At 39.6% G+C, this 15,948-nt stretch overlaps 1 protein-coding gene across 1 annotated transcript in view; it reads right to left on the reverse strand.

Moving 5' to 3' along the window:
- Positions 1-11,751: 11,751 nt before the first annotated feature.
- The window catches only part of LOC111254531 (cholecystokinin receptor-like), a 68,820-nt gene continuing 64,623 nt past the window's right edge, over positions 11,752-15,948 (reverse strand). The window contains exons 8-9 of the mRNA XM_086985189.1: positions 15,457-15,521; positions 11,752-13,660 (exon numbers count right to left, since the gene is read on the reverse strand). Coding sequence (XP_086841315.1) covers positions 13,585-13,660; positions 15,457-15,521 — 141 coding nt within the window. The 3' untranslated portion in view covers positions 11,752-13,584. The remainder of the gene's footprint in view (positions 13,661-15,456; positions 15,522-15,948) is intronic.

Raw genomic sequence — 15,948 nt, forward strand, 5'->3', positions numbered from 1 at the left:
ACTTCACATTCGCGTTTCTGTTTGTAATGATTCTACCTCTAGTTTTTCGACGTAAATTGCTATCGAGTTATGCTTACTGATCAGTTGTCCCGTTTCGGGCACAAAACGCCCCATAATCAATATGGGCTTAAATTGGAAGGTAAAGCGGGTTAAAGCTAACGTCTAATATTCCTTTGCTCAATCTAGAAACTAATTAGAGTATGACGATGAGATCTGACGTTGCCATCATGTACTCATTCAACGTGCTTTAGGTTGTCTACAAGTCTCTTGACGGAGTCGAAATACCACGCTGCACACATTTTTCCATTTTCAGCGCGTATGTACTGCCATCACTCGTCTAAACCTGCTCTATCTAGATTGCTACCGAACTTCATTTCTCTAGATGCTAGAACATTAATCGTAACTTTGCTATTCGTTATGAGATACATATATATATATCACAACGAATAGCGATGAACGTATGGGGTGTATCTCAGCGCCGGTTTAGACCTATGGGAAAAAGCCAGCAGTACCATTGAAAGATGCGGCCAACTTTTAATGCTGTGGCAACCAGTTTGTGACTGGTACACGAAATAAAGGAAAGGTTCGCCCCTTACCAATGCGTCGGTCGCGCACCCTATAAAGCTATAGACACGGGGCTTTCTGCGTGTTATCGTTTAGCTCTAATGCATATTGTGAGGACAAGTAGGAAGCAAGAGTTGACAAGCGTCATTTCTTCTTGGTCGAGTATCCTGAAAACGTCCCTACGTCGACTACGATCAACTAAACGATTTTCCTTTCAGTTAAACAGAGCAATATTTAGACCAAGCCTTCACACATTGCATATACCCCAGCAAAACGATAAAGCTATTAAATCTTTTTTTTTCGTCAGTGGAAGAAGTTTTGGGAAAATGATAAATTGGTGATTTGGCAAATAATCTCATTGACTCTCATTCGTTGTCACGCGATCGCGTCGCGCACATAATGGCACTTCACTCTTCAGTAGGGCCCGCAAATTTACTCAGGACTGGAAATTTATAATGTAACAAGCAGTATTAATTCTGCCTAATAATTCCTAGATAAAATATCGTTCAAATCGGAGTTAGATTATCTCAACAAACCGAAACGCTGGGTCTGGAAACTTCTACCTGTACACTTGTAGCACAACTTAATCTCGGTGTATTTTTGTTTCGTGTTTAATGTTTGCCTAATAACATCTACTCAGAAATAAAGAAAAACGACCAGACAAAGAGGCTCGAAATCGTTAAACATCCGCTGTTTGTAGTTATAAACGGTCGATTTTAGTTGAAACGCGTCATTTCAAAGAAAAATTTCTAGTAAATCCTACGGATAGAGCTTTAGATCGGGATCAGCATAACTTCACGTACCAAAGAAAAACATCCACTTCTATCGTCGGTACAGAAATAAGAAGAAAGTAGCTTGCCACAAGGAAACGCTTGTGAATTAGATGGCATCTTTGTCGCAAATAAGCTCGCGCATGTGATTATTACCTATGCCTGAGTGCGCTTCGGAACATTGGATTTGAAATTATTTGGCTATGATGAACATAAAATGCTTCCCAGGGCATTTGTTGACAAGGAGACAAAGGCAAAGGCAAACACCCAGAAGGTCGGGTAGGAAGCTTACTTTAGTATTTGGATCATACGAGAAACGTGCTTTCATTTTTTTCGAGACACCTCTGAATTTATTTCAAAGAAAAGGAGTCTTAATGCGGGCACTCTATAATTTGCTATACCGAGAACTCAGTTCGCATTAGCGGATCAGACCTGGTTCAGGATCAGGTGCATCGCATGACTCAAGATCTGCTAGATAATCCTGCAGCCGGGCTGGCGTTACAACACATCAGTTTGCCATTTCCTTCTTCTAAACTACAGCAGAGGTGGGGAGCGGGGGGCTTTTTGGCTATTTGCCTAAAAAAGCCTTCCGCAATTTTTTCACTTGCACATAGGGGATTGCAGTTGGGAAATCCATATGGCATTTAAATGTGAGGTAAAGCTAAATATAAGCATATTGAAACCTCAGCCCGAGCTGCATGTACGGTAGTAAAAGTTTCTACGTACTGCCGTAAAACTGATGTGTACTTTACCCTTAAAGAAGATTACACATTTAGAATTTTCAATCGCAGTCAAAATGACTAGTTCTAGTTCCTTCATAATCGAACATATGGAAGGTTTAGAGCCATTGCAATATTCGGTTTCAAGGTTTTCCATTTTTGATTGCTTAAAAATAATTCGTTCGTGTTATTACAGTTAAATACTACTATTCTTAATAATTATCTATTAAAACCTACAAAGCCTTACTGTCTTCTGTCATTCTCCGCGTCCAGAGAAAACGTAGCAACGCAGGCTTACAATTGTATCCTGCCATCCCGAAGGTTCATCATGTCTGCATATTCGAAGCGTCTATCCGTCTCTGTCATGCGCTATCGATTATGTGGATTCTAAATACCACGTTCAAACCAGTCGATAGCCAGTCCATTTTGAAACTGAATTCATGTCACAATTTCGAAAAAAAAAGGCGCCATTCAAATTAAAATAGGGATTTTCTAGATGTCTCGAATGTTTATTGTCACCATGACAAAAGCCATTGTCACACTGGTGGCAGAATTATACAGAAAACCTATTCAACCGAACTTGTTAGAAACTTTGGCAACCTTGAAAAAGCCTTTGTGTCTAACACCAAAGCTCTACTCGACTCGATTTACCTTATTCTTAACAAGGAGCGAGTTTCTAAGTAGATGTCTGCTATGTGACCGAGCTGACCTAACAAAAAAATACCGTCAGTGCGCTAACGATTGGCAATTATTGGTGACACAAATATTACGGTCGATGGTAACGATCGGCAAGAAGTTTGGAACACAAGGAGGCAGGTCGAAAGGCTACTTCAAGTGAACGTCCTTGTAGCCATCGATTCGGCTTTCTTACCTTTCCACTAACCATGTAGACCTATTTTCTGACTCGAACACTAGGTAAATGACAATCTAATTAAATGGCAAAGTTAGAGAAAGGCCACATCAAGCAAACATCGGACGAAAACAGAGAAGAACACGGCAGGCTACCGTTTAGGACATTGTCTGTGTTTCTGTATGATCGACAGGGGTTTGCTAATTAGCTGATGAGGCCGAAACGATCTTCCTGCAAATGCCACACAAAGAATGACAGAAACATATACAAAAGGCTATGTAACCAGTTTTCTGCACGTACACACTCTATAGTACGCTGAATATGCTGTTCATTGACTATTACATAAAAAATTAGGCTGTTAAAGAAACTGTAAACTACAACGTCTATTGCTGCGAAATTATTCTTCCTATATATATATATATATATATATATGTATAATAAATTTGTGCTACAGTATACATATGAAAGGTACGTTACCTTATATTTAATTCGGTGCTTATAAGTTATCATTTCAGACAGCGTTCACAGCTCACGGGGCGTAGCAGGCTGAAGGAAGAAAAATTTAACTTACCAAAAAAGTTGTACAAGTAGCCGACACTATAATGGATTCCTTGTCTGGTCTCTAAACGATTGACTGCGAATCCTTTGTAAGTATTGCACATGTAATTACAATAACATTCCCTCGAGGTTTCCCATATAGTGAAACTCGTTTCGCGCCAACTTTTTTCCCACATAGCAGAACTCTCTTCCTTCTGTTCTGAAACTTTACTTCAGAATTTTTAGAAAACAGTGGAACGGAACTCGTTGTCCAGGTTTGACATATGAATTCACAAGCTTCATGCCGTATCGCAAATGTCGACGCACCGTTACCTTCCCAAATCTAGTTAGATACACGCTTCTTATTTATTAAAAGAAAACTCGGTAATATTCGCTGGGATTGGGTATATTTACCAAGTTGACTATTTAATGGATGACTGGTAAAATACAAATTCACTAAGGTGGAAGACTAAAGAAGATAATTTTCCAAAAAGCAGCACATCCGGATCACCGCTGGTCATGACCGAAACTAATGCTTTAACAAAAACCTCTGAACGTGACCGTGCTAAAATTCTCGAAATCGGCTCTGGCCCGTTCTCAAACTCAACTCTTTTTGACCTCAGCTTACGAAAAATCACAGGGTTGACTACCTGCAACGCGCTTAACATTTTTATTGAGAATTTATTGCCACATGTTCTGTGCACACACGGCGTGTCGGCCATAATATATAATAATGCACATAATAATGCACATAATAATAATATAAGAAAAAACTTGTTGACAAGGAGAGTCGTGCTTCTACATCGGGCTCTAGTGGAGTCAACGTTGTCAATTCAACTAGCTTGACCATCCGATATTTTATATAAGTGGACTATTCATTTACGTTTGTTCTCGTAATTTTCCGTGTATCGCTTTTGATGGCATACAAAAGTAGGGAATTTAGCGATCTAAACCGCGACTAAACAAGGCAACACGAAGGACGACAAGATTGGCGTTGCGTAGACGCATAGCCATAGGTAAGCCATGTGTGTATGTCTAGTCGCATGTGAAGCGGTCGCTGGCTGCCTGGGCAGAGATCTTGTCACCCGATGCCCAATTCACCCCAAGCCCGCCATCGCTGGCATTCTCGTTGACGACACAGAAAAGATGGGGAAGCCACAACGGCACCCCAGTGCTTTTTACTAGGCGCGCAATGACAATGACTATGCTAGACTAACGACCATGATCGTCGCTCTCCACCTCGTCATCCTATGTATTTACGGAGTGTATAATATCAACAGCGTAAGCAGTTTTTCAAGACCAGAGGGTTGACTCCTGTCTGACTCCATACCCCTCCACCCATAGTGCTTCTATCAAAACTCATCAGAGCTATTTGACGTTCTGGGTGCAAGGAGTGGCCACAGTAACTGGGGTGGTTCATGAAGCGATTAAAACTTAAGAAGCACGACTCAAGTTTTCATCTACTGCCATGTACGGCAAATGCCCAGACCTTTCAGCTGATCGTATTAATAAACGGAAGAAAAAAACTGGTTGGTTATGTTTACAATGCACACCAGACGCAATGAAAGGTCGGGCGGTAAGGGTTACGGATGTAGCGGTTACTAGCAGTGACCTCGACTCTCCCTTCATCCCGGACTTGCTGTGGTTGTTTACGCTCCCAATGAACTCGTTCTTCGCTCATCGTCAAATCCCCCTCTATTCACACGGCGTTTTCCTCCGTAGCACTTTGCACTGCTTTATAAACAACCCTTTCTATCCGACAATGGTAACGGCGTACATTCTAACTCTCTGAGCCGCTAGCATACAGTGTACTTATATATATTCGCTTATGTCAGCTTGTTTACTTTCCCTATCTTTAAGCGCTTCAGGACATTTGTGTCAGGAATGTTTTTATTTCCAGAGACGTTTATGTATTTAGCCATCGACTCTATATTTGATAAACATAAAATGGCTCAATGGGTGGCTGAAATTTTATTAAAAATAGCCTCCATCATACATTTCACATTAGAGGGCGCATTAATTCAAATGAGTTTTTTGACAGTGGAAAAACCTTATCGTTCCTTTTACCGCATTCAGCGCATTCTTAACGTAAATATATTTTCAAACAGAGTTAATCCATTTCCTGTACTCGAAGGACGACCTCTTCCTGTATCAACATATGACAACTACAACGGGAGGCACTTGTTATTATTTCCTTGTGACGCAGAATGTAACTTTCCTCGATACTATGCTTGCTTGCTTCAGATATCCGACGATTACTGTGTCGGGAATGCGTACAGAAAAGGTATATGCGAAATAGATACTTAGCAAATATACATTTTCCTTTTCTATGACGAAACCTAAAATCGATATACTATTTATGTGCGCAGGTTTTTCGTAAAATGGCGTAGATGTAACAGCTGTTTCTCCTGTAAAAAGGATATACAGGTATACATTATACAGCTTCGTTTAAGTTAGCTATTAGATTTTTTAGGCTCGAGATTTCCTTTGATGACTACAAACTTTGAACTTGTACACCGTATTTGACAGAAAACAAGTTATGTACAGAGGCAAACAATATCTGCAAGAACACAATAGCAAGAAACTTATGCATCATTTATGATTGTTCCCGCAATTACGGTTTATCTACGCAGTATGGCGCTGACACTGTATAATAACGAGACATTCTGGTAGCTGGTACTCGCACATGTTCCGATGCACCAATTTCTGTCACTCTGCTACTAGTCACCCTTTAACTAGGAGCCTACATTTGACAAAAACGCAAGGCGACTATTAGAAGTACATACAAGATAGCACAGAGTAAACCTGGAAACATTCCCGGAGAAGCTCTCCTATTGACATTTGACAATAGTACCCATTACTGCTGTTTACTCTCGACTTCACCAGACCACCGCTATTTGAGGCCCTATGCGCTTGCAGCCTTTGGTAGCGAACTTAGACAATGTATACTTTTAGGCGTCTAAAGCATTTGGATACATGTTGAAGCTTGAAAATTCTTCGGGCTTTACTTTATATGTGTCAAAATATTATTTTTGCAATTAGAAAACGAATAAGAACTCCGACCGCAAATCCAGCTAAGTCAAAAGCACGCCCAGTCAATTGAAAGACATAATCATACATTTTATCATCATAAAAATTCTCACGATAAACATAACAAAGCTCGGGATTCTAGAGAAGACAGAAAAATCGAGTTTGTTCTTATTTAGCCTTTGCCCTATCTACAGATTTAAGCAGCGCGGTGACGGGTTGACGGAATCAATGTTATTGCTTCATGACTTGCCATAGTGATGGACAAATAATGGAGCGCAATGAGACCAGCGTGGCCTAGAAAGAAGCTTTACAGTTTAGTTGCCGTAATTGTTTTGAACATATATAATATAATATGTATAATATATAATAAGCCCTTAATATAACGACAGTCATTGTTATCGTCATAACTACGTGAAGGAACCACACAAACAGATACAACCGTTACTAGCAAATTGCTTGCCAGTACTACTCTGAGTCGTTTTGGGGACTCTGCAGTTTTTGAGAGAAGAGAAGCAAAGCAAAATTGAAATGTTTTCGTTCTATTGAGCAGGATTTTTACATGTTTGTAGAAACCGATTTGGGGATTGTGACAACCGCATCCTTGACCGCCTAAGCGAGACAAGGACAACATAATAAAAGTGCAAAAACGGCTATGCAGTCTCACAGGTGTTACTATTGAACCTCGATTGTTTGGGTTCTTGCTACCCCCACACAAGAACTGCAGAAGCATCTGTGTCAGCTATTGAGAAACCCCAAAGACGGTATAGGATAACAGCCGGGTCTGAACGTTAAACCTGCTATTTTTACGCAATGCCTGGTGCAATTGTGCTTGATTTCCGCTTGAAGCCAATGACCGCTCATATAACAGTTGCTTAGTAAAAATCTCTGGCGCAATTAGTGCGTTAGCCAACGTGCACAGAATAAGTACACAAAGGATCGCACGCAGACATATCTTTAAAGAAATGCGATTGAGCAAAGAAATAAGGGAAGTCGAGATACAGTTCGACCAGAAAGCCAAGCAAAACTGTCTCCGTTAAAAAAAAATAAATTCACTATGTCAACTATCCTGATAGTCACTTTATGTGACTTTATATTAGTATTGTTGCATGTGTATCTATACAGGAACATCGTTTTTCCCCAGTGCCTTTTTATGTGCTTTCAACATTAAATTCATTCCACAATGCGCATTGTTTTTTTTTTTTTACCAACCAAGAGGTTCAGAAACAGACTCGGAATTAGGTAGAACTAAGCCCACAATTAGGAACATAGGGGAAAAGGTGGAGTTGTCACTGATATTTGTTATGCTTATGTTATAGGCCTATTCGTTCTTTTTTTTGTTTGTACAGATGCGAAAACATCTTTTCTAAGCGTCACCTTACTCTTAAGCCCTATAATGGAGCGGGATATTGTCGTCTGAGTAAGGCTTGCTAAACGATCATGAAATTAATGCTAATAGTGCAATGAGCGCAGATATGAGTTCCTTCCGCTAACAGAAAAATTGAGTATTTCTTAATGGCTGCTTCTTTCCTTACTTGTCATGTACATATGGTATGCATGCATGTGATGACGTAAAACAGTATAGTGGAGCGTAAAAATTCAAAAATCGACTTAAGAATATATGTTTAATGTATGCCTTCTGGTGGCGTTGTAGTTTCTTTCCGTCCGAAACATCCTCTCATTTCAGTACCTAACGGCCCTGTTACTACAGGTAGACCTGCAGCTACCTCAGTGCTCCGAAAAAAAAAAAAAAAAAAAAGAATAATGTTTGTCATTATGTTGGCTACGTCGGCTACTTTTTTGTGAGAATTTCACGTACCGCGGGTTCATCATAGACAGCTGACTTGTAGCAGTGGTCTGTTCCGTTGTCGTAAAGCCGATGTACAATGGTCCAAACTATAATCCAGTATTGCTAGCAAAAGGCACCATGTCATTGTTGGACGACAAACAGCTAGGCGGATGAAAATATAATATTATGAGATTAGTGCAAGAAGGGGAAATACATAGTGGTACAGGTGTGAAGGTTTTGCTAAGACAAGTATTTACAAGTAACCACGTGAAAGGGATCATCTGCAAGCAGCTGCACTCTAGCTGTTCAAGACTGTCTTCTTTGCCACCCACGTCGATTAATGTTCAGTTGATTCAACCAGATGGGCCACCAGCCGTCTGCCTTCGGGCTTGTTTTACCACACACAAATTCAGACCCGACCATGGTAACAAAATAAGTAACTTTATTCTAACCTTTTTTCGGTAGTCGTACGTAAATGAGAATCTCTATAACGAGCTATTGTACTCCCGCAACAAAGTACTTCTCATATGGCCTAGCCTTTTAACTATTTTCCACTGAACGACCTACTGGGCTACCCAGATTTTGTACCTGTATCGTATGAGTAGTGGGTGGAACTGTTGAAGAGTTTATTCAAGAGAACCCGCACCACTGGAAAATCTTAGTCCACGTGGTCATTCGACAATCATAAGCATCGAAAACACCGTATCTAAATTGAACTATTTGGCGATACTTAGTGGTGTCTTCAAGGGAACACGCAGAGAAAGGTCTTTGTGAAGAGCTGACGTATTGGACGATCCACAGATCAAAGGGACCATAATGGCGGTATAATAAAATCGGTAGTACATAAATTCCAACCACATCCTTTGACGGTGAGAGCCTAGGCTGTGCATCGTTCTATCGTATAGAAGTAATAATGTGGGTCAACAACCAGACATAAATAAAATATTCATTTTTAAGGCTTTGTCTATTACATCTGGTTCGAGTATGCCTTTATTAAAGGGATATGTTATTGGCCTTCGGATATTTCGAACGAGGCCCTTATCCGCCCAAGGCATTAATGTAGCGCTTCATGTTTTATTGCTGTTATTACTATTACTATATTAGCGCGCTGTTCCATAAATAAACGTAGACCGATTGCGTTCGTACAGCGATACCGAATCCTTAGCACTTGGATTATATTTTTTCGTCAATTATAGCCCCTTGTGCAAAGAGGGTAGTTAATTCAATTCATATCAATACAACCGACCTATCTTTACTGGCAGGTTTGGGACATCTGTTACTCGCTGCGGCCGTTTCACCAAATATAAGTTTTAGACGACGGTGGTATAAGAGGGCAATATAATCTCGCGGCCGACACTCTATCTGGAGTTCGCTGTCACAGAATGGAATAAACCTATTTTCAAGGCCATCTGTAAAGACGTTTCTGCAATACTGAGTACTGCCTGGCGAAGTGGAAAAGGAATCATTATGAGGAAAGCTTTTATAGGAAATCCTTGAAAAGGTATGCCGCCATTTGTATAGCACATCATACCATTGGGCTGCATCGTAGGAAGCTGCACCATGCAGTTACGTCTACCTTTAGAATACCCTGCATTTTGCTGGCGGTATTGGAACTGCCATTAAAACATGATCGTTAATTCTAACAAAAGAAAAATACTGCATAAAGGGCACGTAGCCTACCCAAAACTCCAGGAAGCAAAGGCGTTTCTTCGTGAGTAAGCATCCGTAAGGTCCTTACTCTCCCTCCTGGTCAGATAGTCCGCACACGCAATCACTATTGAAGAAAAGAACTAGCGTTTCATTAAGGAGCAGTACTCGCTTCGTGTGCGAGGCTGGCTTATTTTGTCTCGCCGCCTGTCACGGATCGCTATGACATTAATACCGGCGAGCCAATTCTAACTGAAAGCGTTTGAAGGGTATCGCAGCAGCTGTAGTCTACCACTTTGCAATTTGAAAGAAGACATTTTAAATAAGTGCCTCGCACTTAAATTTAACGCTCAGAAGGAGATCGTAAATGGGTGCATGATATTATCAGCGATAGTACTAGAAGCCGATAATTTTATGTCGACGCATTAAGACAGCACTCAATTGCAGAAGAGATAAGCGTTGAAAAAAGCAGCAGAACTAGTCTGAAGGCCTTCTCAGTTAGTGCGTCCGAAAGTATCTGATCGTGCTTAATGTTGCGTCCAGTATAGAGTTCGATGTAGATACGCAATACAGACAAACTGACTCTCACATTGAAGCACTGTATGTAACTTCGTCATATTGAATAGGTTCAGGGAACTTGTAAATCTATTTATATGTAATCTATCTGAATAAACGCGGCTTAATAAGGGTAGGTGTCCTATATTGGACAAATTTTTCGTAGCAACAATTAACTATCCTATAAAACGAATATTTTTAACACTCAGTTTTTTCTAGTAGCTAATAACAGAGCTAATGTTTCTTTTCATATTATTTAATGGTTTTATTAGGTGTTTCACGTTATTGCCTAAGAGTAATATATATTTTAGAAAAATGGCTTTTTGCTGCGATTTTTTAAAGAACATTTTTTGGCTCTAGCAGTTGTTGCAACGCTATTAATACCGGTAGGAACCTTATCACATTAGCGTGGAAAAAAAATATATATATGGCTTAACAGCGCACTTTCTAGCTACACAATGCATACTTTGTCTTTCAAACAGGATTAGCATAAGTGATTACGTATATCACGCAAGCAATAAACGTTCAGCATTAAATAAACCCAGTTCGCTGGTCGAGTTTTCGTAGTTCTGGTTGTCTCAAGCACAGACAGAATAGTACCTCCATTTTTTTGTTGCCAGCTGTGCAGGTTTCGAGCATCTCTCATTTTTCGAGCAAAAAAGAGCATCTCTTCGAATAGAAGAGTTAGAAACTGACTATCAGATTACTGGATGTTACAGTCATGAATGAAGCACACGTAAAAAAACATTAACAAATACGTAACGAAATTTCAATCGGCTCTGTTTCGAGAAAAAGTATTCTGTCCTTCAATAGAAAAAGATAGAGTTCTACAGGGTCTTGCCTGGCAAAATCAGCCCATTGCGATTGCATCATAAGAACCCAGTTTTCTGCACTGATAAAAATAAAACAGCCTCCACTTTGGAACGTACGGGTAGACTTTGCTCAGCCGAACCAGTTTGTATTACTGCAGTCATTTACTCAATTTGGTCTCGTTACTTATTAATCTCTATTAAACTATATTCTATCAGCCTGGCAATTTATTACGTCTGAGATTGTTCACGTAGTTTCAGGATGGATAGTGTGATCAAAAGTAGCCGGGTTTCTGTAACAATAAGGAGTGCACCTAATTAGAATCTATATATATCAAAGCGTGAGAGCTACCTGATTTGCCTATTAGTATATCTAATCCCAAAAATATCTAATGTCTCTTTATATAGAGTATATAGTATTAACCTTGTTGTTGTAATAAACTACCTAGCGGAATAGGATCAAATAAAAATCGCTAGCTACAATAATCTCTCTCTTAGCAGGCACATTAAACTTTTTCGAAACAAGGACCGTTTATTGAAAAGGAGATCACACATAAGGGCCCATTTTACCTAGCACGATTCAAACTACTGACCTCTGGATAGTTTAAATTTGTTTGCGAGCCTTCACTGTCGAGACTTCAACGTAATGGAATAGTTAAATTGGGCTAATTGGTATTGGGATAGTATGTAAGATATCACACAAATGATGCAAGGTTTTGGGACAAATCTTCTCTGCTATTCCAAATGTAGCTATTGAACGCAGTTACATGATATGAATCACTTGCTACGATCCGATACCTTTGCTATAAGCATATCTAAACACTCGCTGGGTTTTAGAGGGCACTGGGCAACTCTAGTTGCCCCACTGCTAATTACTGAAGTGACATAAATTTAGATCTATAAACCATCTTCCGTCCCATAACTGACGCCCGCCGTGGTAAATTACTGTGTCACTGAAACGCTTTCTTTTATTTTTCTTTAAACACTTATCCTGGTGCTCTGGCAGTAGACTTAGACTTCCAGTAATAGACAGCTATGTATTTGTCATTAATCGCCCAGAAACCCAGGGAGAACAGGCGGGTTGAAGCTGACGTTCCGTATTTTTTTGCCAAATCCAGGAATTAGTTGAGGCATGGCGATGGGGTCTGGCGTTGTCATTAAGTAACCAGACAGCGTGCTCTTGATTGTGGTGCCAAGGGTTTACGAGCCTCTTGAACTACATGAGTTAGCGGGCTGTATTCATTGTTTGATTTTCGGCGAGTATCTCGTGGTAGCAGAGGCCATGATGTCCACTGCCGTCACCTTACGTGTGAGCGTACTCGATACTGCTGCCAAACGCGATCTTTTTCTAAGGCGACGCCACTCTGTCGCCTGGCCTATCTTTGGCTGATGATAGAGATAGCCATTGTCTATAGCGATCGCAGCCTTTAAGCAGACTTCTTGCTGATGAAAGTTCCGGAAATTGTCGGCAAAGTATACCACACACGTTTCCAGCTGGCCTCGAGTCAATTCACATGAAATCAATTCTTTGCTCACTTTCGACATTTTCAGTTTTTGGATAATAGCTCTGTAATTCGTTACGGGTGAATTGCCAGTGAATCTCGACCGGCAAAAGATTATTAAATTTCAGATTTTAGTTTTTTGACAGTGCGGTCCCTCAGGTCCTGACGTATACTTTTTTGTCCGTTAGTCTTCCATGCTCAAATCTTCGTTTCTGTATTGTGCTTCCACTTAAAGCCGCCTTGTCTAATATTTTAATTAATCTTCGGTGAATTTTTGTAGCGTTGTGGCTTGAATAGGAGTCGAAAGTTGACGATGTTTAGGCATTGATATTTGAGATTGAAAGATCTTTTTTTTAAGCTTCAGAATTAAACTCAACCTTTCCAACAAGTTTTTGCAAGACTGGCATATTCATCAGCTAAATTTCTTCCGGTAGTGGCGCGTAGTTCAAAAGTTTACAATTTTAGTTTCAAAAGTATATTTCAATTTCAATTTCAAAAGTATACAATTTTAATGGTCTGCCGAATCCGCCTGTAACAGTCCTACGTCTTTTTTTAACGTCGTCCAGCTTGCAGGCTTATATCGGAGGCTTTTAGGCTTTCTGTGTGTTAGAGTGGCCTAAGTCGAGTTGGATTTCGTCCAACTGCTAAATCTACAATTGAATACAGCCCAAACGTACGATGTAGCTAAGATGGTTCAACAGTCGCCACACAACGTTTTCGTTCACACGTCGAATAAAAGGAAGCGTTCTTCGGGTGGCAGTTTGGCGGGCAGCTCTTCTATACTTTTCGGTAGTGGATACGGCCAATTGCGATAGTTAGGTCAAGCTCCTGTTGGTTGGCTTAGATCTTCCGTGCTTCTCGATCAGCAAGAATTTCTTCTGTATCTGATCCCTGGAAGGTTGATATCGAAACAAATGTAATGTTGCGTCGCTTGTATAATGTGCAACTAAGGTGATTAGACACGTACGAGGAAATTCTATGAAATAATTATCATGAAACAAAAACTACAGGTTGACTTAGAAGCGGACGCATTTATGCTAACATAAGCAAATTTTGCCTGGTCGAACGCGGGACCAATAAAAGCCTTAATCGACTAATCTTTTTTAATCTTCAACATGTGATCGGTTGTTTATTTCCACATGTAAAAATTATATCTTATGAAGCTATTTCTCACTTAATTCCTGTTATGTGACAGCGTTGACAAAAAAAAACAATGTGTATTTACCTTGTAGAGTATATGCACCGGAAAAAGGTGGGTTACTGAACGAGAACTTGGTTACTCGTTACGACGGAGAGGTGGCGATTCATTATCTGAGTAAATTCGGACTTTTGAGAGTAATTATATTGCAGTGACTGATGCTACTAGCTGCCTATAGTAAGCGAGGACAACGTATTAAGTACTTCTTGGTGTTTTCATTTCGTAAGCTCCTGCAGATCGTACAACCAGTGAATAGCAATCGAGTTACATGGTCGAACATGTGGACTCCTGCTGTTACGTAAAAACAAGTTATAGAATTCTAAAATGTTCTATTTCATATAAAGACTGGGGATTTTTCATGCACGTTTAGACTAACTCGGCCGTTATCGAGAGTGTATTATACAAGTGACAGCTAGTTGGCTTATAGCCCGTAGATAAGACATATAAAAGCGTGGAGTTGGTAAGTAAATCAAATGGTTTTAAACGTCCTAGAATCAATGGATCCCATTTGATACGCGGTTCTTGCCTTTAGCTTCGCGAGGAAGCTCAACCGTGTTGGCGATGGTTGATGTGGCAGCGAAGTTAATACCATATTACAGTTTTGCAGAAGTCGCGTATTCGAATCCGCACATACGCCCAAATATGATTTTGTCAGAAAATGGGCCTTCATTCTAAGAAATTTGCATCTAAAACAGACAACATCTTTACGTGCGATCTTCCTGAAGCATGGCCAGACCAGGAAGTGGCAGAGATGTCTTCGATATGGCAAGCCCACTGTTAATATATGTGCTTATAATGCCGGGGATGCCCACCTTACGGGTTCTGTAGCTATCTTATGTATATCTATGACGAATTGTAGCAAAAAAAATCGGGCTATCTTTCGTAAATACAGCCATACATTACGAAAATTAATGTTAAGTCAAATTCTGTCAGCAATCTATACTATTAGACGACAAGACTAACAAGTCCATCATCGGGATCGAATGAATTCTGATAACGTACAAGTTCAATATTATTGGAAACGTCATGCGTCAACTAAATGATAAGTTACAATTCAGTTTGATACGGCATTGGGTGCGAGACTTAAACTATCAACGTAACTTGTCCGCACAACGAGCCACATGTCCAATCCGCTACCTCTACGGTTATGAGACGTCTAGCAGGCATTGATCTTTGATGTCGCATAGTTTAATATGTTCCAATATTTTAAGTTGCAAGTGGAAATTTTAACTTAACTAGTACAATATAGCAATTGGTCTCAATCTATTGTGCGAGCAAGGGTTTGGATCAATACCGTCTGAACATCTGCTTGTGATAGGTTAAATTTTATTTAAAAAAAAAGTAGGGTTATACTCGCTTATTGATATTGTACCATAGTGATTTCAGCGATATAAATTTAAGTAGATTCTCTCGGATGGACAAATGACGAGGGAATTAAATAATTGATTTATTAAACAAATGAACTTCGTACCCATTTGATAATACCCACCTAAAGAGAACGTCCTGTACTGGCTTATTGTGTACGTATACAGTCTCGTCAAAGTTATCATGGTTCTGTGAATAGAAGAAAAAGCCAGACGATCACTTGGGTCATTGGTTTGAGTAGGGACTGCTAAACAAACAACTATAGTAATCAAAGGTGAAAATGGACAATTAATCATGCTCTATGTCTACAGTGTTTTTGCTTCTTAAATATACTACAGTTTTTTTCGTCCTATATAAATATTATACATTTCGAAACTTACCAAAGTTACCTAATAATAATATTTTTAGTAAATATATGCAAATTTCACTAATAATAATCAATGATGAACTGTTGTTAATATAAAGTAAGTTATTATACTGAAGAAAGTTCAGACGAACAAATTGCACGATGCAAATATGCGAAAACGCGTAAAAAACCTAATCGAAGTGTTGATTCTTCTCATCAATAATGAAATGTCCTATTTTTCTCTATCATTACTTGTCTTGTTTTTCTCAA

Source organism: Varroa destructor, unplaced genomic scaffold (assembly GCF_002443255.2).
Source record: "Varroa destructor unplaced genomic scaffold, Vdes_3.0 BEIS01000001.1, whole genome shotgun sequence".
In the NCBI taxonomy this organism is placed as follows: domain Eukaryota; kingdom Metazoa; phylum Arthropoda; class Arachnida; order Mesostigmata; family Varroidae; genus Varroa; species Varroa destructor.